The 21,526-nt window shown below is 45.2% G+C and overlaps 1 protein-coding gene and 1 long non-coding RNA gene across 2 annotated transcripts in view; one reads left to right on the top strand and one right to left on the bottom strand.

Moving 5' to 3' along the window:
- Positions 1-5,988: 5,988 nt before the first annotated feature.
- Positions 5,989-17,040, bottom strand: LOC309332647. The gene is made up of 2 exons (XR_014152281.1): positions 16,769-17,040; positions 5,989-6,168 (listed from the first exon to the last, which is right to left on the bottom strand). It is a non-coding gene; the product is annotated as an uncharacterized lncRNA (long non-coding RNA).
- B4GALT1 (beta-1,4-galactosyltransferase 1) overlaps positions 6,554-21,526 on the top strand; it is a 50,476-nt gene continuing 35,503 nt past the window's right edge. The window contains exon 1 of the mRNA XM_081845630.1: positions 6,554-6,914. Within this exon, the coding sequence (XP_081701756.1) occupies positions 6,677-6,914 (238 nt within the window). The 5' untranslated portion in view covers positions 6,554-6,676. The remainder of the gene's footprint in view (positions 6,915-21,526) is intronic.

Here is a 21,526-nt window from a genome sequence, read left to right as displayed (position 1 = left end):
CAGAGGTTTTGCTTGAAAAACTTCAAAGGCTGCTGGGATGTATCTGCCCCCCTTCGTATAAAAGAAGCGGGACAGCATCTTAATACTTTGAGCTGCTTTTTCTTTGGCACATTTTTGATGGACATCCCAGGACCCGGTCGACTGGAAAACGATACCCAGATATTTGAAGGCTTTAACCTGTTCAATTGTCTGGTTATCCATCCTCCAGCTGTACTGTCTGTGTTTCCTTGCAAAAACCATAATTTTGGTTTTCTGATAGTTTATTACCAGTTGCTCTCTCCTGCAGTATGCTGAAAATTCACCTATGAGCCTATTTAAGCCTATTCTTGTTCGAGATAGGAGTATCGCATCATCAGCATACAAAAGTACTGATATTGATTTGTCAGCCAGTTTGGGGGCGTGGAAGTCCGGAGATGACAAACAATTAACCATATCATTGATGTAAAAGTTGAATAAAACTGGGGCCAAGATACAACCTTGCTTGACCCCCTTGCAGACAGGAACTGGTCCTATAAGATGGCCATTTGACGAAGTTCTTATATGCAGCACCGTGTCTTTATATAAACAGCTGATCAGAAATAATAGTCTTTTGTCTATACTTGATGTACTCAATTTATCCCAGAGTCTTGCACGTGGAACTGAATCGAAAGCAGCCTTTAGATCGATAAAGGCTGCATATAGCACCCCACGGGATTTTTTGGCATATTTGTCAATAAAGTAGGCTAGGGTGAAGCAATGGTCTATGGTGGACCTGCCTTGCCTGAAACCCGCTTGCTCTTCCGCTAGAATAGCTTCAGTTTCCAGCCAGCTAGTTAGCTTAATATAAAGATGTTTGGCATATAGTTTGCTGGGTATAGGCAGAAGACTGATTGGTCTATAACTCGCCGGGTCTGGTCAAGAAGGCAGTTTCTGCATGTGCCACAGAGGGAAGTGAGAGGCAGGTGGGGATTGTCAACCTGGGAAGGTAGCCCACCTAGGAGAAGGAAAACTCTGATCTTAAACGTCCATTGCCTTTGGAGATATCTTCAGGAGAAGACAAGGCTAAGGAGTAAACCCTACACAAATCCTGAGTGGAGTCCCTAAGATGGTTGTATGGCACCTTGTACATCTCCTTCCAGCAATATATTGCTCTGCTTTCCTTTGGACCATATCAGTGAAGCCTGGGACCTCCATACACACTGCTCAGGCTTGCACCCCAGAGAGGTCACTTTAGTGCTGCTAACACAACAGTTTGACTTCACCCCTGGAGGCATACTCCATTGTCTCCAGAGACAAACCAGCAACAGATGTGGCTAAAATCCTGGTGACTGAATGTAAAGAGATTGAGGGAACATTCTTTCACCTTTGGTGGACGTGCCCAAAGATTAAGGCTTTCTGGGAAATGATTTATAATGAAATGAAGAAGGTGTTTAAGTACACCTTCCTGAAGAAACCAGAGGCCTTTCTTCTGGGCATGGTCGGCCAATTGGTGTTAAAGAAGGATAGAACATTTTTTATGTATGCTACAGCAGCAGCAAGAATCCTTATCGCAAATTATTGGAAGACACAAGATCTACCCACCCTGGAAGAATGGCAGATGAAGGTGATGGACTATATGGAGTTGGTGGAAAAGACTGGCAGAATTCGAGACCTGGGAGAAGAGCTGGTGGAAGAGGACTGGAAGAAATTTAAAGATTATCTACAGAAACAGTGTAAAATATATGAATGTTGAAATGATGTTGGATTAAAAATAAGAGGCATTAGTGATAAAGTTAGAAAGAGTATGCAAAAATGAATTGATGGATGAAATTATTTGAGCTGTGATATGTTAAGATACAAAGTAAAAGATGATAAAATGAAAGAGGGTAAGGATTTGCTGATTTGATTATGTAAATGGGAATACAAAAAGGGGAGGTGTGAGGAGGTCAAGGAAATAAGGTAATGAGCTTTAAAGTTAGAAAAAGAATAATGGATTTTTTCTTTTTCTTTTTTTATTCTTATCTATTTTTTGTTGTATGTATCTTGTATTTTTCTGTTTTGTGTTTTCTCTTTTTTTTGCTGTATTTTGTTAATGATTCTGTAAAATCTTAATAAAATATTTATTAAAAAGAAAGAAAGAAAGAAAGAAAGAAAGAAAAAGAAAATAAAATCCTGGTGGCTGAGCCCACGAGCCTGCCCCTTTATATACACCTAGAGTAGGCTAGAAGTAAGCAGCTTTTTGTCCAGGCTGCTTCAACAAGCCGTGTCCCTATGTGGTCCTTGGCCACCAAATGCTTCATTCTTCCTCTGGCCTGGCCTGCACAATATAATCCCTGCTTAAAATGATTTTTTTAATTACTCAGGAAACTCACCTGTGTGTAGTGTTCCTGCATCATATGTCAGTTTAAATCATTAATTTAGGGCACTTCCAGTTTGCTGCTATTCCGGAGTAGGATTCAATTTAGATTGTGCTACAAACCTACTTTGCCTCCCCCCCACAAAAAAACCTCCAGACTTTTTTTTTGCAAGAAGGAAAGTAACTAGAAAGGATGGGGGGGTTGTTGTTTTGATGCAACATTATCTAGCTTCTTTGCAAACAAATTAGGATGAACTCTCAATAAACAGAACAAAACAAATTCCTTCCAGTAGCACCTTAAAGACCAACTAAGTCAGTTCTTGGTATGAGCTTTCGTGTGCATGCACACTTCTTCAGATACACTGGTCATCTGGAAATGCCATTAGTTCAATAGGGTGTGAACTGAGCTTTCTTTCATTTTATGCCATTCAAAGGTGCAATACCCCACCCATCTCACATTCCCTGCAGGAAATGAAGAACCGGGGAGAATCTGGGCGGGCTGGTCAGTCAACTCCTGTGCATTAATTACACCTAATTTCTAAAGCTACCCCAGAAAATAAGGTGTGAGTGATTAAAATACCTGAGCTTAGACCACAGTCTTTGTTTGTTGGAACACTTTGCCATGCATAATCTTGTTTTTCAAAGTTCAGCTGCAACCCAGATTCTGCTGCTTTAAAAGCAGATGTATTTGGAATGGAACTCACAATCTGCATAGCCGTCTTCTAAGAAAAATGAGTTGCTGCTGAATTTATCCTCTGCGTCACAGTTGCAAATACCGACATTTTCAGTAAAGGAGTCTAAAGAATTTAGGAAAATAGTATTGACAAGAGATGAAGCTCCAGGACTTCTTGACAAGTTAAAAATTAACAAATCTCTGGCTCCGGATTATATTCACACAAGAGGTCTTTAAAAGCTCAAACATGAACTTGCTGATCCAACAAATATAGGGGCTACTCTCTGCAATAAACCCAAATGCTTTGCTCCCGTTACCCTGGACACATAACTTCCTCCTCCTCCTCCTCCTCCTCCTCCTCCTCCTCGAATGGTGTGTGTGTGTGTGTGTGTGTGTGTGTGTGTGCCAGTGTCAGTGTCAGCTGCTTGCCAATTTATTTTAGGAGGAGGTCAGACAGACTGCGTAAGAGCTTCGGCACTGTGCCTCTGGTACAATGGCCTCGCTACATTAGTGTCACCGTGATCCGCTGGCACAGGGAGATTTTGGTTCTGATTGGGGTGGACTTTGTTCATCTTTCGTAATATGGCACCGTGTGCAAGGCCAAAATTCGGCGTCCCCAAATGCACCTTCTTGATTATGGCTGTTCTCAATTTTGAGCCCCTTCAGCTCGGTGCCCTATGCAGGTGAGCTGCCCACACCGCCCTAAATCCGACACTGTTCTGATCCTATGCTGCAACGAGACAGTTCACCCAGAGGATAGGATTGCACCATGAGTCATCCTAAAACTCTCTAATGGTGGGCAAGGGTGACTGGAACTGGAACTGGAAGCAAAAGAGGGTTATAGTTAAAAAAACAAAATTCTGAAGGTACCCAGACATATATGGTTGTAAATAAAAATAAAATCAAGAAATGGACTGACAAGGGCCTGTGAGCTTCCAGGATGCTCAGAATGTTGACTCATAGAATTGTAGAGTTGGAAGGGACCTAAGGGTCCTCTAGTCCAACCCCCTGCAATGCAGTGGAGGAAGAGGAGAGAGAAGAAAGAAATGACTTGCTCAACTTCCAAACAGGTTATGTTAGGTTTGTTTGGAAGGTGGCTTTTCACTCCTTGCGCTAGAATCTGAGGGTTCAGCAAACTTTTTCAGCAGGGGGCCGGTCCACTGTCCCTCAGACCTTGTGGGGGGCCGGACTATATTTTGAAAAGGAAAAAAAAAAAGAATGAATTCCTATGGCCCACAAATAAACCAGAGGTGCATTTTAAATAAAAGGACACATTTTACTCATGTAAAAAAACGCTGATTCCCGGACCATCTGCAAGCTGGATTTAGAAGGCGATTGGGCCGGATCTGGCCCCCAAGCCTTAGTTTGCCTACCCATGACTAGATGAAGAGGGATCCAGGAAGGGGTGGGGATACACTGCAACTTTCCCTTTAAAGTCTTAGAATTCATAGAAGGGACCCCAAAGATCACTTAAGTCTCTGCAATGAAGGAATGTGCAGTTCCTTCATCCATAAGGGGATGGAACCTGCAACCTTGTCGTTATCAGCACCCCGCTCTAACCAACTGAGCTTTTGTCTCTCCTGTACTTCTGAATACCAGCCAGAGCCTAGAATGCTGGACTACATAAGCCTTTGGCCTGAACTCATGGGAGGGTGGGCAGGCAGACAGACAGGTGAGAGAACAGCAACAACATGGGACCTTGAACTGAGATAATAAAGAAGCACTTGGGAGTTTTTGTTACAAGAAATTAGCAAATAAAACTAACAAGGTATCTATGTAAGTGAATGCAAAGATACTAAGAAACACAAGTTTAGAAAAGAAAAGGGCCCGTTCAATAATGACATGCAGAAATATTGTGCAATTTCCAGGAATTGAGAGATTACAGGAAGAAGAAGAAGAAGAGTTTGGATTTGATACCCCGTTTTATCACTACCAGAAGGAGTCTCAAAGCGGCTAACATTCTCCTTTCCCTTCCTCCCCGACAACAAACACTCTGTGAGGTGAGTGGGGCTGAGAGACTTCAGAGAAGTATGACTGGCCCAAGGTCACCCATCTGCTGCATGTGGAGAAGTGGGGAAGCGAACCCGGTTCACCAGATTACGAGTCCACCGCTTTTAACCACTACATCACACTGGCTTCCTTTCCACTGAAAAGCACTAGTTTGTCATAGGATAGCTATGAAATTCTTAACATTGTAATGACTGGAGGTGCAGGAAACAATGGCAGATTTGAGGTGTTGCCACTCATTTTCTGACACCTGGGTGCCAGCCATCTCTCTGAGGGCCTTGCCCTTAAAAAACTAAAGTTCTTCCTGGTAGAAAACTAAGGCACCAACGTGAAAGGTTTAGCACAGTCCCCTCCCTGATGTTCTGGCTTACTGCGTGCATGGAGCTTGAATGCTCATTATTTAACCGGGGACAACATTCAAAAAGATGCCCTCCGCCCTACAGTTCACAGTACTAAAACCGAGAACACGACTGCCTCGGTCTACCCACCTCGTTCAGAGCAATGTGCACATTCGCATGTGCTTGTCTCGAACCCAGAACAAGCAGCCAGCAACCCATACACACGCGAGGATTTAGCGCCAGACTTGCCTGCCGGCGCGCACTCAAAGTCACCGCCAGGGGGCACGCTAGATAAGCCGGGCAAACGCGTGTACACGAAGAGCACATGAATAGGTTGTGTGAACGCAGCCTTCCCTGCACCAAATCCTCCAAAGTCTGCCCAAGAAAGATGTTAAATTATTTTTGTATGCCACAACTGCTGCTAGTATTTTGTTAGCTAAAAGGTGGAAAACCCAAGAATTTCCAACGATAGAAGAATGGCAGATGAAGATGATGGGTTTTTCGGAGCTAGCCGACCTAACCGCAAGAGTCCGCGTTCAGAAGGAGGAGGAATATCAGGAAGAGTGGATTAAATTTAATGATTATTTAGTTAATATGTTAAGTTAAATTAACTGAAAACAGCTTGCAGATACTTAACTGTCTTAGGATTTTATTTGTTAAGTGATGAATTAATATGTTTAATTTCATAATGTGAAGATCTAAGGATGTTAATGTTTAAGTTAAATTTTATAAGAACTGTGATTTGGAAAACCGTTAAAAGGACATGCAATGAAATTCAACCAAGGGGAAGTGAGGAAGTCACTTAACAATGTTAATAAGTGTAATTTTTAATAAGGCTATGATTTATGTTTGTTTGTCTTATTTGTTTGTTTATTTGATTGATTGATTGATTGTTTGTTTATAATGCTGTGAAAACTAATAAAAAAAATTGGGGGGGGAATCTTCCACAGTCAGCCATCCGGCTTAGGGAGGTTCAAGGCTGGTTTGCTTTCAGGGTGAGCGCGGCGGAGGGGTCTCCTCGCAGCCTCCGGGAGACTTGGCCAAGCAAGGGCTCCAAGTCGGGGGTTGCCCGCCGCCACATTACCTCCAGGGGGAGGAGGAGGAGGAGGAGCTCCCCAACGGGAGCCACCGCCCCTCCGCCGCGGGGAAAGGCGGAGTCCCAGCCTGACATCACAATTCCCCTCCCCTCCGCGCCGGGCAGGACAGCAGGCAGGCAGGCAGGCAGGCGGCTGCGGAGCGCCTGGGCGCCTTTGTAGCGGTGCCGTCGCTTCCCCGGCCTGCCGAGCGCGCCGCGATGCTGCGCCCTCGGATGCCGCGCTCGGAGCAGCACTGACGGCGCGCACCATGAAGGAGCTGCCCGGCGCCTCGCTGCAGAAGGCTTGCCGCCTGCTGGTCATCTTCTGCGTCCTCCACCTCCTGGCCGTCGTCTTCTACTGCTTGGCCGGCAGCACGCTCAGCTTCCAGTGGAGCCTGGAAGCGGCGGCGCCCCGCGGCCCGGCGCCCTCTCGGAAGGACCCGGCGGCCGCGGCGCCCAATGCCTCCAAGCCGGACGCCTCTTGCCCCGAGCCTTCTCCGCATCTGGGTAAGTCCCGGGCTCGGCCGGCCTCTCGCTCTCCAGCTGGCGTCCTCGTGTTCCCCCCACCCACCCTCTCCATCGCCAGCCCCGACGGCCCTTTGCCCAAAACGCTGCCGTCGCGGGTCCCCCCCCCCATCTCCTTAGCCTCTCTCCTCCTCCTGAACCCCACGCGCTTCCCCGGCTCTTCCTCCCAGCCCCCCACTTTCTCTCCCCCCACCCATTCCTGTTCCTACTTCCTCGACGGCCCGTCCTTCTTTCGGAAGCCTCTTCTCAACCCGGGCGCGGATTCGCGTGCGCCTCTCCTTTCCCTTTTATACTATCCCTTTTTTCTTTCCTTTGGATTAAACGTAGCGGAACTTTCCCCAGGATAATAAACAGCTAGCGCGCTGGGTTCGCAAGATTCTTCCCTGGTATGGCTTGTTACACAAAATGGGCAATGGCTTGGTCTCAACCGTCTGAAAACGGCGAGCAAGCTTTTGAGTTCTCCAGAGTTCTTCGTCGGGCTAAATAGCACATGAAACGCGGTGGGTGGGTGTGCCGAGGAACACAATGCCCCATAGCTTTTGTATCCCTTGTAAAATGGGTGAAGAGCGGCATCTTTTACCCCATAAAGTCTGTCTGCGCTCTTATTTGGAAGGGGGGCCCAGCGGAGCTAAGCGGGACCTCTGCGTAAATACGCACAGGATCGGACTGCGTGGCTGCTTAGCGCCATTGCTCACTTGCGCGCAGGGAACTTCCTTTGAGTTCAGTGGGACTTGGGCTGAAGTAAGCGTGCTTCGAAATGGGCTGTTGCTCATAACTTCCTCTTCTGCTACAGCCACCCCTTTCCTCCCTCAAAGCTCCCCCCACCTTTCCGGAGTCGCTCTTTGATAGCTCTAAATCTGTCTTGCTGAAGTGCAACTAAACAACCCCACAGTGCAACTTCTGACAATGTTTGTGAAAGGAATATAAGTGGATGAATCACATGTGCCACGTTGCTGAAAAGGCGCTTCTTCCTAGACAAACATGTTCTCTCCCCTTACTGAAGGAGAGGTGTCCCTGGTTTAACTTTTTAATTTTATCCGTGGACAGCTTTCTGGACCCGCCACAAAACCCTGTGAGCAATCTCCATTTCTGTATTGTTCTGGATCTTTCCCGCTGGAAAGAGAGCGAACCTCTTTAGCAAATGTGCCAAAAGTGGTCCAGCGTATGGCATATTGCCACACTAGTGTGCACTGCTATAATATCCCCTGCCTTTCCTCTGCTGAATCAGGAACCAGCAGAAATGCAGGCCTCAGTCTGCTCCAGAGGGCATGCAAATCTACCTACACTTTCTGCAATACCTCCATGTTAATACAGTTTGCTTTGTTCATTATTAATTTTGCAGATTTATAAACTGCCTCCCTGAAGTTGTGTACAGTAATTTTATAACCTAGTCATATTTTCTTTCTACCACTGTAGCCTCCTCCTCCTCGGAATAGTTTGTTAGACATCATTTAGGAGCCAAACAACTCAGGGGACGCGCTAACCCAGTGGATATGTTTCCTTTCAATAAATGATCCCTACGCAGCAGCAACAGGAACTATGTTTCTGTAATGTTCTTGCTCTCACCTGCCCACATTTCTGCATTCAGTTTTAATCTTAAGGGTGATTGCCACACCCTAGCATCAACTATGCATGGGTGAGCATGCTGGTGTCTCAGGAAAAAGAAGTCAGAAGCTTCTCGGAATTGCCAGAGTTAGGTGGTACGTGTCCAAATGGTATTTGTTCCAGTTCTGATATCAAGGGCTGTCTTAAGCATACGTGGCACCGGGGCGCAAAGATCCACCCTGCACCTCCCCCAGGTTTCCCAGTCCCAGGCGCGCAGGAGGGCGGAGCCAGCCAGCCGCCTCAGTGTCTGACTGGCTCAGTTGCCCCCAAACTCATGACACAGAGCCACCCGCAACTCGCTGTGGTGCTCCGACCGAGGGGCAGGCTCTTCCCCAGACTCAACTCTTGGGCCCTGGACTCTCGGCCTGGCACCCCTGAGAGCCCGGCGCCCAGGTGCCCTGCACCCCTAGCGCCTATGGGTAAGACAGCCCTGCTAATATCTTTAACATCCACGTTGCTGTTTCTGTTTATATTCACTTCTGTGGAATATTTCCCTGATCATCATGCATGTGTCCTGGATGTTCCTTTAGCTCAAGGGTGGCAAACCAGTTTTGGTTTGGGTGCTGCATTCACCCTCCTCAGCTGAGCTGTACAGATCAGCTTAAAAGGAGCTATTACAGCTCCCTGCTCATCAAATGAATGATCGGATTGCTAGAAGGCGGAAGATTTGCTTTCTTATCAGGTCACTGAGCTAGGCCATGGGCATAGGTAAAGGGTAAAGGGACCCCTGACCATTAGGTCCAGTCGTGGGGTTGCGGCGCTCATCTCGCTTTACTGGCTGAGGGAGTCGGCGTACAGCTTCCGGGTTATGTGGCCAGCATGACTAAGCCGCTTCTGGCGAACCAGAGCAGTGCATGGAAATGCCGTTTACCTCCCCACCGGAGCAGTGCCTGTCTATCTACTTGCACTTTGACGTGCTTTCGAACTGCTACGTTGGCAGGAACAGGGACCGAGCAATGGGAGCTCACCCCATCGCGGGGATTCGAACCACCAACCTTCTGATCGGCAAGCCCTAGGCGCTGTGGTTTAACCCGCAGCACCACCCATGTCCCAGCCATGGGCATAGCCAGGATTTATTGGGGGGGCAGGCTTTATGTTAGGGGGGCAGAACTGAGTTATCTGTGATGCAATTGGTCAGCTAAGTATTTTTTTTTTTAATTGCTTGATTTGGGGGGGGGACAGTTGCCCCCTGGCTTCACCCTTGACCTAGGCTGATACGTTTGAACTTTTCTTCTCAACCCACTTAATTCTCCCCCCCCCCCCAAATACTAGTTTGTTAAATACTAAAGTTATTGGTTTCATTTAAAACTTCTGGGCAGACTGGTACCAACTGAGAATGTTACTAAGGAACTTGATTCAGCTGGCACTCTGCATGTGCCCCAGAACAACGTGATTCCTTTACCTTTAGGTAGCTGTGCATTCGGCACTCTGAGAGGAAGCAGACTCTGGCATAGGCTGATTGTCCTTGTTGATAAAGCGAGGACTTGTGTACATGGGACTGAACTGTGAGAACTTTGGATGTAAGAGCGTACTTGGCAGAGTTTAATGCCCAAATAATGTCTTCCTTGTACATGGAAGGTGTTTACTTTCACCATACGTAACAAAACTTACATAAGTAAATTGCTGAAAGGTGTTCACTTTGGCGGGATTTGGTAGTTTCCATTATGCAGTCACATTACGTTAGTTCTGAGGGATTCTTCCGGAAGAACTTCTGGGGTCAGTGTGGAGGACAATGGTGGAAACTCTGGAACATAAAGTGTTGCGGTGTAGTCTGTTTAATTGCTGTGGACATAAATTTATAGCAAAGTCTTTGGAGAACAAAAGGAATTGGGTAGGTGACTGCTTGTATGCTTGGGAATGTGAAATGTGAGAACTCTGGATGTATGTAATATTAAACTCTGCAACTTAGAATTTGTAGCAACTGCCAACACAGGCACACACCTCTGCTTCAGAGTTAGACAACATGGTGCCATACATGGTGCCATATATATATATATATATATATATATATATATATATATATAACGGTCGAAAGACCCAATAAATCGTTACAAAGCAATGCACAATTCAGACAGCCTCCCTCCAGGTTAAACAAGCATTTTGTTCGGACTTAAAGATAGGGATCATTGGTTCTTGCAACCACTGATAAAAATTTCACCACTGCTAATGTTCTAGCGTTTGTCCGGTCTTCCAATAGGAGCCTGACATAGTGAGCCTCTGATAATCTATGTCATGAGCGCACACACACACTACAGCTCCCAACACCTCTGACTGTTGGCCATACTTCCAGTTCCCACATGGGTTGGTTGTTTTTGTCACGCAAGACCAAATCCAGTCACAAATTGAGAGACTCAATTGGCTCTTGCCTCTCAACTCTGCCCCTTAGGGTGGCCCAACCTGTCTGCACTGGTTGTGACTCGGCATATATTTTGTAGTGCCTCTTCCATTTAGTGTCATCCTCAGTCTAAACGCATTCTGTGCTGAGGTATTCCTTCCCCTCAGTAACCTGTGCCTTTAACAATGTGTCTCGAAGACTCCAGGCTCACCCCCATTTTCTTTTGCGCTGGGATTTCTAGGTCCATGTCCTGTTGCTTTTTTTTGCCCCATTGCTTTTGCTGGGAAAGCCACAGCTTATTATGGGTGGTTTCCAACACACATAAAACATAATAAAACGTCAATCATTTTAAAAATCTGCACAAAACGGAAATGTGAGTGAGCCCCCATTTGGCTTAGCTTTTTGTGTGTGGAATCTCATCTCTTTGATCCAAGCTGGTTTCTGCCTCTTCTTCTTCATTCTCTTGCCCATTTTCTATGTTTCTTACTCTCCTCAGGTTAGTCAGGAAACTTCAGGGCACGACGCAAGCCTCATGTTCTCCCTAAAGGAATATTCTTTTCTCTCACCCTCTTTTGAAAATGTGTTGGGACGGTTCCAAAGAACCCAAGTTGTTTGTTTAGACACTGCATGGAGCTCAAGTGTAATCTATGAAGTTTGGCATGAAGTCTTCCCATTGCAGCCAACGTCCTGATTTATCAACCTTCTGTTTTTCAATATTGGCAGAATGCCTATATAAGCTGGGTGCCCAGTTGCTCAGAGAGTTCTGTTCTGCAGCTACAGTGAAGCATGGCGAAATCCACCACTTTCTTTCTCCTCACCTTGGAATAGATAATGTGGTCCTTTTCTTCCTCCCTCCTCTGTTGCTCAAGCCATGCAGTTCTTCTGCCTTTGTGGAGTGCAGACATGGTTTGGGGCTGGGTTACTTAAAGGACTGCTGTTATCGAGCCTGCCCAGACCCTGAAGATCTACACTGAAGATCTACACATTGGCATTACCAGCACTATCCTCTAACCCACTGTTTTTCAACCACTGTTCTGCGGCACACTAGTGTGCCGCGAGATGTTGCCTGGTGTGCCGTGGGGAAAATTGAAAAATTCGAAAGATTTAAAAATAAAGTATTTTATAATTTTTCATATTTCTGTTTACTTACTATTTCATAATAAAGTAATTATAAAATACTTTCTTTGTGTTTATTTGATTCCTATTCAAGAGAATTACTTTATATATAGTCGATATAGGCACAGAGTTAAATTTTTAAATATTTTCTAATGGTGGCCTCGTGATTTTTTTCATGAAACAAGTGTGCCTTTGCCCCAGAAAAGGTTGAAAAACACTGCTCTGACCAACTGAGCTTTTGCTTTGGTTTACTTCTGTTAGGCTTTTGATAGTGCTATGAAATGGCTGTTTAAATGGTTCTGCACAGTATCTGTACTTGGCTTTCGCTCTTACATCTATTTTGAGCTTCTTTGTGGATCAGGGTTCTTTAAAAAAGCAGATTATAAGCCCTTTAAATAAATACAATTCATCTGGAAGCTCTAAATGAATGTTTTGGAGTTTGTTGACAAGATTGGCAATGTTCTCTTTTCATTGTCTCTCTTACATAGTGTGTTAATAGTTGATAGGTTTTATCACTCTCCCGCTTAGGTAGAAATACGGTTGTTTATTGTAGCTCATGGCCATTAGCGTTTCTTTTATATAAATTAAGTCCAACCAAGCTCTAGTTCTCTCTAACTTAGCTTATATTTCAAAATCTAAATTAGTTTTATATGTGAACTCAAATATTTTATTCATTTTGGTCAGTTTTTTAGAAAATCTTTATCTCCCCCCCCCCCAATAATTGGGAGAATTGCTATATACCGTATTTTTCACTCTATAACACGCACCTGACCATAACACGCACATAGTTTTTAGAGGAGGAAAACAAGAAAAAAAAAATTCTAAACGAAACAGTGGATGTATGATTTTTGTGGTTCATGCTGTGGCCACAGACATGTGATCTGACGGTGAGTTTGGAGTAGCCCAATGCAAAAATCCTGAGGATCCATGTGGATCCATGCTTTGTAACCACGTTTTTGCACCACTGCGACCCCAGGCAACAGTGGGTGCGTGATTTTTTTGGTGCAAGATGTAGCCATGGACATGCTATGTGATCTGATGGTGAATTTGGGGTGACCCAGTGCAAAAATCCTGAGGATCCATGTGGATCCGTGCTTTGTAACCACGTTTTAGGTGGGGAGGGAAGGAAAAGCACTCAAGGGACAAGGAGCACGCGTGGGGTGTGTGGAGAAGGGTGCTGCTAATAATGCAGGAGAGGGGTATAAGAAGAGAAGGAACACGCGTGGAGAAGGATGCTGCTAATAATGCAGAAGAGGGGTATAAGAGGAGAAGGCTCCTCTCCTCTCCCGCTTTGCTCCTTTGAAGCAAGCAGGCTCTCTTTCCCTCTCTCCTCCCCACTCAGCGGCTCTTCTCCCGCTTTGCTGTTTCAAAGCGAGCCACGGAGGAGGGAAGGGGAACCATGGATCCTCTGCTCACGACTGCAGCAGATCCCCCCCGCCACCTGTAGGCATTCGCTTCATAACACACACAGACATTTCCCCTTACTTTCTAGGAGGAAAAAAGTGAGTGTTATGGTGCAAAAAATACGGTAATTAAACCACAAATATACATGCTCTAACGTGTCCAGTCAAATCCACCTATGAAACTGATTGCAGATCTTTTTTATTGTTTTACTTTCCTTGTTTTATGTTAGTATTTTAGAATATAAAAGTGTTCCATTTACAAAATAGGAAGAGACCAGTTTTTATTGTATTTGCATATTCTGCTATTACTTTGGGCCTTATCTCTGTGTTGTGCATCATAGCAACAGTAAATGAAACCACTCAGACCTTATCTACTGTAGTAACCCTGAGGGAATACGAACTAAAAGTGCAACTCTTTACCTTAAGATTGTAAAAACGCAACTTGTTTGAGAAACGTAAGTAACAGTTCCCATTTATTGAAACAGATCAATGTTAATCCATTCATGGAAAGTTCAAGGGAACAAGGTTTTCTTAACACGGTGACTAAACATGCAACACTGTTGGCATCAGACACAGGGCCCTAGCTCAGTGGTAAAACCACTGGTTGGGATGCAAAATGTCTCCTGAAACTCTGAAAAGCTGCTGTCAGTCAGTGTAAACAATATTGAAGCAGAGCTAACTTCCTAATTTTCAAAGATTAGAAACACTGTCATTAATTTGGCATTTATTGATGTGGAGAGTGGGGTGGGGCAGTGTTAGAAACTCGAATATATAAGCTAGGCAAGGTTGCAGTCACCAAAACGGAATGTATACTTGCCATTTTGGGGCAAGATGGCTCTAAAGTCTTATTTTTCAAATGATGGACTGACTGTGATTGATTATCAGTTAAACATCTGGCTAGTTCAAGTGAGAACCTTGAGCTAGGTTAAGAACTTGTGAGAACTTTGAGAAGAAAAGTCACTTAATCCAGGGACAGAGTCCACATATATATTGGCCTATTATGCCTACCTCTTTTTCTTAATGGTGACACGGACCATTCATGATGTAAGAATATTCTGCACAGTTTGTGAGCTGGGCAGTGGGATGGGGGGGGGTGAAGACAAGATACAATAATTAGGTATAACGTTGTCCACTGCTTCTGCTCAGGCCATGCAAAAAAGCATTTTGTTTCCAGAAATTCATTCCAGTGCGCTGGCTGAGACCCTGCCTGCCTGCTCACTGTCTCACCAGGGCGATACATGCATAGTAGAGTGTTCCATTTATTGGTAGTTAATGGGACATGCTTCATCTACATGGGCTTGTCCTAGTTTTTCTTCATGCTAAGAATGCAACAGAATGCGAAAAATAACTACAAGCTAGAAGAACAAATTACAGTCATAGCTTGGAAGTTGCACGGAATCTGTTCCGGAAGTCCGTTCGACTTCCAAAACATTCAAAACCAAAGCACAGCTTCTGATTGGCTACAGAAAGCCCCTGCAGCCAATCGGAAGCCCTGTCAGACGTTTGGCTTCCAAAAATTGTTCGCAAATCGAAACAGTCACTCCCAGGTTTGCGACGTTTGGGAGCCAAAACGTTTGGGAACTAAGCTGTTTGACTTCCAAGGTACGACTGTACTGCAATGCATCCCTCTCACTTGGGCAGACTTGCTTCTGTTCAGGGTGCCAGCCAGACTGACATGCTGTCTTCCAGAAAACTATAAAGTAGGGTGGAGGGTTAAACAAAGCAAGTTGCTTTTTCCCTCCCCAAGATTTCCCAGTTCCCATACCCAGTGGACACTCCAACATTCTGCAGTTTCTGGGGACAAGGGAGCACACTTAATCCTTGCTGGTGATGTAAACAAAAGCTGCTCCTTTTTCCTTATGAGGTATCCAAGAGCCCATATAGAGTCCTTAAGTGGGTTCCCTATCAATAAGAGAAAATAACTAGAGATTAGGGACGCGGGTGGCGTTGTGGGTTAAACCTCAGAGCCTAGGACTTGCCCATCAGAAGGTTGGCGGTTCGAATCCCCACAGCGGGGTGAGCTCCCGTTGCTCAGTCCCTGCTCCTGCCAACCTAACAGTTCAAAAGCACATCAAAGTGCAAGTAGATAAATAAGTATGGCTCCGGCAGGAAGGTAAACGGTGTTTTCGTGCACTGCTCTGGTTCGCCAGAAGCGGCTTAGTCATGCTGGCCACATGACCCGGAAGCTGTACACTGGCTCCTTCGGCCAGTAAAGCGAGATGAGTGCCGCAACCCCAGAGTCATCCGCGACTGGACCTAATGGTCAGGGGTCCCTTTACCTTTTTAACCAGAGAATATTGAGAAGCAAAGCAGCTAGTAAGCCTGATCTTTATTAAACTGTTGCAACAGGGTCTCACTGCCCCCCTCCCCACGCAGGAGAGAGGAGGAACCCAGAACAAAGGTGTGCAAGCCCTTATATAGACTTTTGAAATTGCCCACCCTGTAGCTCAAGACCACCCCCAAAAGCACCATGCATACATCACAGAAGGAGGCAGTCTACAACAGAAATCCTGTCTGCCAGAATACCTGATAATGGCCAGTGATTGCTTACTTGGGCAGCCTGGCCATTCTTTGGTGATGGTAAATACTTTAATTCCTGAATCCAGGTCACAGGCTCACCCTATTCATACACAAAGATGCCCTAAAGACAGGTAAGCAAAAGACAATGGAGAGGCTTTTCCATTTCCTTCCTCCTTGCAGAGAAACATTTGAGGTCAATTTCGAAGATTCAAAATGGTTTCAGGATTGTTCTCCTGTACTATTTCAGACACCTGGTTTACATACTTTGTAAATTTATGAACATTTAATTTATATATTTGAGACCATAAATTCTTATAACACTGGGCTCTCAGGTTCCCCCCTCTCCATTAAACCATTTTTTATTTTAAAAACACAAGCATACCTTTGGAGTCCCTGGAGTATGTAGAAGCAGCTTGTCTTATTTGTAACCGCTTTTCTGCCTCCAAACGGTAAGCACTTGACTGTCTGAGCTTGCTGTAAGTATTCAATCCCCGTTCCCACCTGCTGTTATCCTCCCTGTTATTATAAGCTTTGTGTGTTTGCCTGTGTGTCTGTATTTGTGTGTGCTTGTTTATACTTGCATTAAACATGTATGATGATAGATGGATGCCCAATGTGTATATCTTTTCCACTACTTTAAGTTGCACACAATGAGAACCATTGTTTAGCCCATTTTTTAATGCAATAATGGTCTGGTTTTGCTAAATGTCTTGCTGGAAGGGCTTAATATGGGTGAAGTTACTAGGTCCAGAGCTAAAGATGCAGCCACAGCGATCTTGGCTTTGCCTTTTGTGTGTTCATGTGGAGATTAGTGCCTTTGCTGTTAGCTGTCTTCTTGGAAGGAGGCCAGCGAGAACGTCACATTTACCGTATTTTTCGCTCTATAAGACGCACCAGACCACAAGACGCATCTAGTTTTTGGAGGAGGAAAACAAGAAAAAAAATATTCTGAATCTCAGAAGCCAGAACAGCAAGAGGGATCGCTGCACAGTGAAAGCAGCAATCCCTCTTGCTGTTCTGGCTTCTGGGATAGCTGTGCAGCCTGCATTCGCTCCATAAGACGCACACACATTTCCCCATACTTTTTAGGAGGGAAAAGGTGAGTCTTATAGAGCAAAAAATATGGTATGTAGATTGTGTTTCTGTTCCTGTTGTACATTTACTTTGCGCTTGATGATGCTGGTTTTCTACTGTTTTTGTGTGTCCGCAACGGTAGTTTATCCATAATCCATTTATGCAATAACGAAGGTAATCATTAGCAACTCCCCTTGTCCTTTCCAGTCTTGCTTCCTTCCAGTCTAGAAATGCAAAAAAAAAACACAAAAAAACAACTGAAATGTATTCCTGAAATGGCACCTCTATCCAAAGATAGGAGTGCCTTCTAAACCCGGCTCACGGACAGTCCAGGAATCAGCGTGTTTTTACATGAGTAGAATGTGTCCTTTTATTTAAAATGCATCTCTGGGTTATTTGTGCAGCATAGGAATTCGTTCATTTCCCCCCCTCAAAATATAGTCTGCCCCCCCACCAAGGTCTGGGGGGAAGTGGACCGGCCCCCTGCTGAAAAAGTTTGCTGACCCCTGTACTAAATGATAGTCATAAAGTTCCTTGTTTCAGTGTTGCAGGTTTGGGACTCACAACATTGTGCTATATCTGTGTATATATAGCAAACAACATGTGTGTGTGTGTGTCGTGTGTGTGTGTGTGTGTGTGTGTGTATTTTCTCTAAAGGAATCTAATGCAGTTATTGAGATAATTCCTTTTCCAATGCAATATGGCTTTCCTTGACTCCTAGCTTCCCATAAATTGCTTTGCTGAGCTGCTGCTGACTGAACTCTGATACTATCGTAACTGAAATGCAGCCCTGGAGTTTGTTGTTTTGACCTTGTGTTGTTGAGGAGACTAAATATATCCGCTGCCCAATAAGGACACGCAGTATGGAAATTTCAGATGGGGAGGCAGGCTCAGGCCTGCACAACTTGTGAACCACTAAGCCAAACACAGCCCACAAGTCACATATGTAGACACCCCCTCCCGTGCTGTTGCAGTGAGTATTCAGAGATTCTCTGCTTCTGCACATGGAGGTTCCATCTAGCTATCATGAATATTAGGCATGAATTTGCCTTGTTTAAAACCAATGATGCTAGTGTGGTTGCAGCAAATTCAATATGTTAATGATTTTTCCTTGGGTGGTCCCAAGTTCCAGTACAGTGGTACCTCAGGTTACAGACGCTTCAGGTGACAGATGCTTCAGGTGACAGACTCTGCTAACCCAGAAGTAGTACCTCGGGTTAAGAACTTTGCTTCAGGATGAGAACAGAAATTGTGCGGCAGCAGCAGGAGGCCCCGTTAGCTAAAGTGGTGCTTCAGGTTAAGAACAGTTTCAGGTTAAGAATGGACCTTCCACTGTACTGTGGAACCTTGGTTCTCGAACGTAATCCATTTTGGAAGTCCATTCAATTCGCGAAAGGTTAGAAAACCAAGGCATGGCTTCCGATTGGTGCAGGTACCCCAGAAACAATAGCTGGCAGTTGCATCGGACATTCGGCTTCTGAACAATGTTCAAAAAACGGAACACTTACTCGTGGGTTTTTGGCGTTTGGGAGCTCATTTGTTCATCAACTAAGCTGTTCAGGAACCAAGGTTCCACTGTATTATATAAGAGGGACAAAATTCACTTTTGCTGCTACTGCTCTTTATGTGAAAACCATCTGTCATGTTTCCTAGTTGTCTTCTCTCCCCCACCTGAAAAGCCCCCAATATTTTAGCTTTTCTTTATGCAGGAATGGCCCAGGCTCTTAGCTGTCCTTTTATTGATTTAGGCATACTTTTGTTTTAAGAATTTTAATATTGATTATATTGCCTAAAATAATTTTGTGCGCTGCTTTGACCATCTGCATAGCACAGTCCTATTCAGAAGCAAGTCCTGTTGAGTTTAGTGGCATTTATGGCTAGTTGAGTGTGATTAGGATTGTGGTCAAAGATGTTATTAGTCAATTTAGTGGAAAGCTGGAACAAATAAATCAGGTACCACAGAATCAGAAAGTGTACATGTAACTACCCTAATTCTTTAGTCACTTTTAAGGGAGTGGACTGAGGCTCTGCCCACTCTCCATTTGCTCTGCAACCAATGCTCTCCCAGTGCTGGAATGGGAAGTAGCATATGCAGCATTAGCCACAATTCATATCTACCCTGTATGAAATACTCCATTTTGGTGAATGTGAGTGGCACTGTGGTCTAAACCACCAAGCTTCTTGGGCTTGACGGTCGTAAGGTCAGAGGTTTGAATCTGCACAACGGGGTTTGCTCTCATTGCTCTGTCCCAGCTCCTCCCAACCTAGCAGTTTGAAAGCATACCAGTGTGAGTAGATAAATAGGTACCGCTGTGGCGGGAAGGTAAACAGCGTTTTCGTGCGCTCTGGATTCCATCACGGTGTCCCATTTCACCAGAAGTGGTTTAGTCATGCTGGCCACATGGCCCGGAAAGCTGCCTGTGGACAAACGCTGGTTCCCTCGGCCTGAAAGCAGAGATGAGCGCCGCAACCCCATAGTCAAATTTGACTGGACTTAACTGTCCAGGGGTCCTTTTCCTTTACCTACTCCATTTTGCTGCATTTCCCCCCCAAAATGAGTTTTTAACCAAATTGAGAAATCTGTCCTGAAATTATATTTAGTGTGGCTTCAGACATGCGCTAGTTATGTTGGAAGACGTAGGGTAGTTTTTTCCTTCATTGCTGCTAGGCACATGAACACAGATGTACCCGTGAAGAGTGTGAATACTGGAAACATGCTCAGATGCACTCCGGTATTTAGCAGCATTGTTTGTGTGTGCAGAGCTGAGCCTGACCTTTAACATAGTGTATGCTCCAGTCTGCTCTAATTGAAGAGTGCGCCTCTTGAATGACTCTCATCCATGTCTGTCGTCATTCACTAGTTTTTCCAGAATCGTGGCCATGGGCGTTTGGTTGCAGATGGGACTGTATTTATAACGTGGATAAAAATCCTCTTGTGAAATAGTTGAGGCTGTTGAAAATCTGCTCCGTTACAAAAACTGGGGAAAACTCCCAAATTAAGCAAGCCCGCTATCTTGGCTTTTCCTGTTCCCAGACTTCTCAGCGCTTTATATCTTGGCACATTCTAAGATTACCTTGATTTGTAGATGATTAATTATATTGCATAAGAGCAACTGTGCAGGAGTGTTTTGTTTTCCATATTATGTACTGTATGGTGTGTCAGAGTGTCCCAGGAAGGCAAATTTTGGAAGAATTATCCCACAGAGAAGGGATGCCCCTTGTCCTTTAGCAGTTTGATGTGGTGTTCACTATTAATCATATCTGTCGCAGATTGGAGTGTGGACAAATGTAACATTCTCTGAGTGATTTTCCTCTGTGCTCTTTTACTGTCCCGGTGGTTGTAGCCCAAATCTGGCTTCGAAAGCTGGAAGCCAGACATAATAAAGGAAGCTAGGGGTGTTTCCAGGCTATTGCTATGTTCACGTACCAGCAAATTCAGGTGGCACAAATATTGAGAATTGGAAGGTCTTGTGCCACAAACCAGTGTTCGAAATTAGCCAGGTGCCAGGCGCATTTTGCGACCAAGTGCCGGGGCACCAGGATGATGCCTGATACCTCCAGCATCAAGTGACTTTTCTTCTTTAAGCTCTTCACCTAGCTCAAGGTAGTCGTCTGAACTGGCCAGATGTTTAACTTGAGAATCAATCACAGCCAGTCCAACGAGACATTCCATTTTGGTGAGTCTAACCTTGGTTTAAGAAGCCATTTGGTGCTTATAATAATAATAATAATAATTTATTATTTATACCCCGCCCATCTGGCTGGGCTTCCCCAGCCACTCTTGGCGGCTTCCAAAAGAATATTAAAATATTGTGATACATCAAACATTAAAAGCTTCCCTAAACAGGGCTGCCTTCAGATGTCTTCTAAAAGTCTGGTAGTTGTTGTTCTCTTTGACATCTGGTGGGAGGGCGTTCCACAGGGAGGGCACCACTACCGAGAAGGCCCTCTGCCTGGTTCCCTGTAACTTGGCTTCTCGCAGTGAGGGAACTGCCAGAAGGCCCTCAGTGTCTGGGTAGAATGATGGGGTGGAGACGCTCCTTCAGGTATACTGGACCGAGGCCGTTTAGGGCTTTAAAGGTCAGCACCAACACTTTGAATTGTGCTCGGAAACGTACTGGGAGCCAATGTAGGTCTTTCAAGACTGGTGTTATATGGTCTCGGTGGCGGACTTCCGGGTTAGCGCGATCGGTTAATGGTGGATTCCCTCCGAGCTCCGGAGGGAATTGGCTCTGCTGAAGACGGGTCTTACTGCGCCGGCGACGCGGGGACCCTTAGAAACCGCAGGCGCGGAAGCCTGCGGACTTGGTGACTCGGCGGGCACCTTTAAGCGCCTTCCCCGACCCACGAAGAGCCTTTTTAAAGGCTACGGAGAGGGTACGGAGAGCGGCGTGGTGCTGTGAGTAGACCGCTACTTCAGTGGAGCGAAGCCGCGAGCCATGGCCGGAGAGCACTGACTTTTTTCCCAAAATTTGGACTGGAAAACAAACAACCTGTGAGTAGAATGGAATTTGGACTTTAAAATTTTTACCTTTGAATTC

This window comes from Podarcis erhardii, assembly GCF_964252035.2.
Source record: "Podarcis erhardii genome assembly, chromosome: 17".
NCBI classification, from domain to species: Eukaryota; Metazoa; Chordata; class Lepidosauria; order Squamata; family Lacertidae; genus Podarcis; species Podarcis erhardii.
This window is presented reverse-complemented; position numbering and strand designations above follow the sequence as displayed.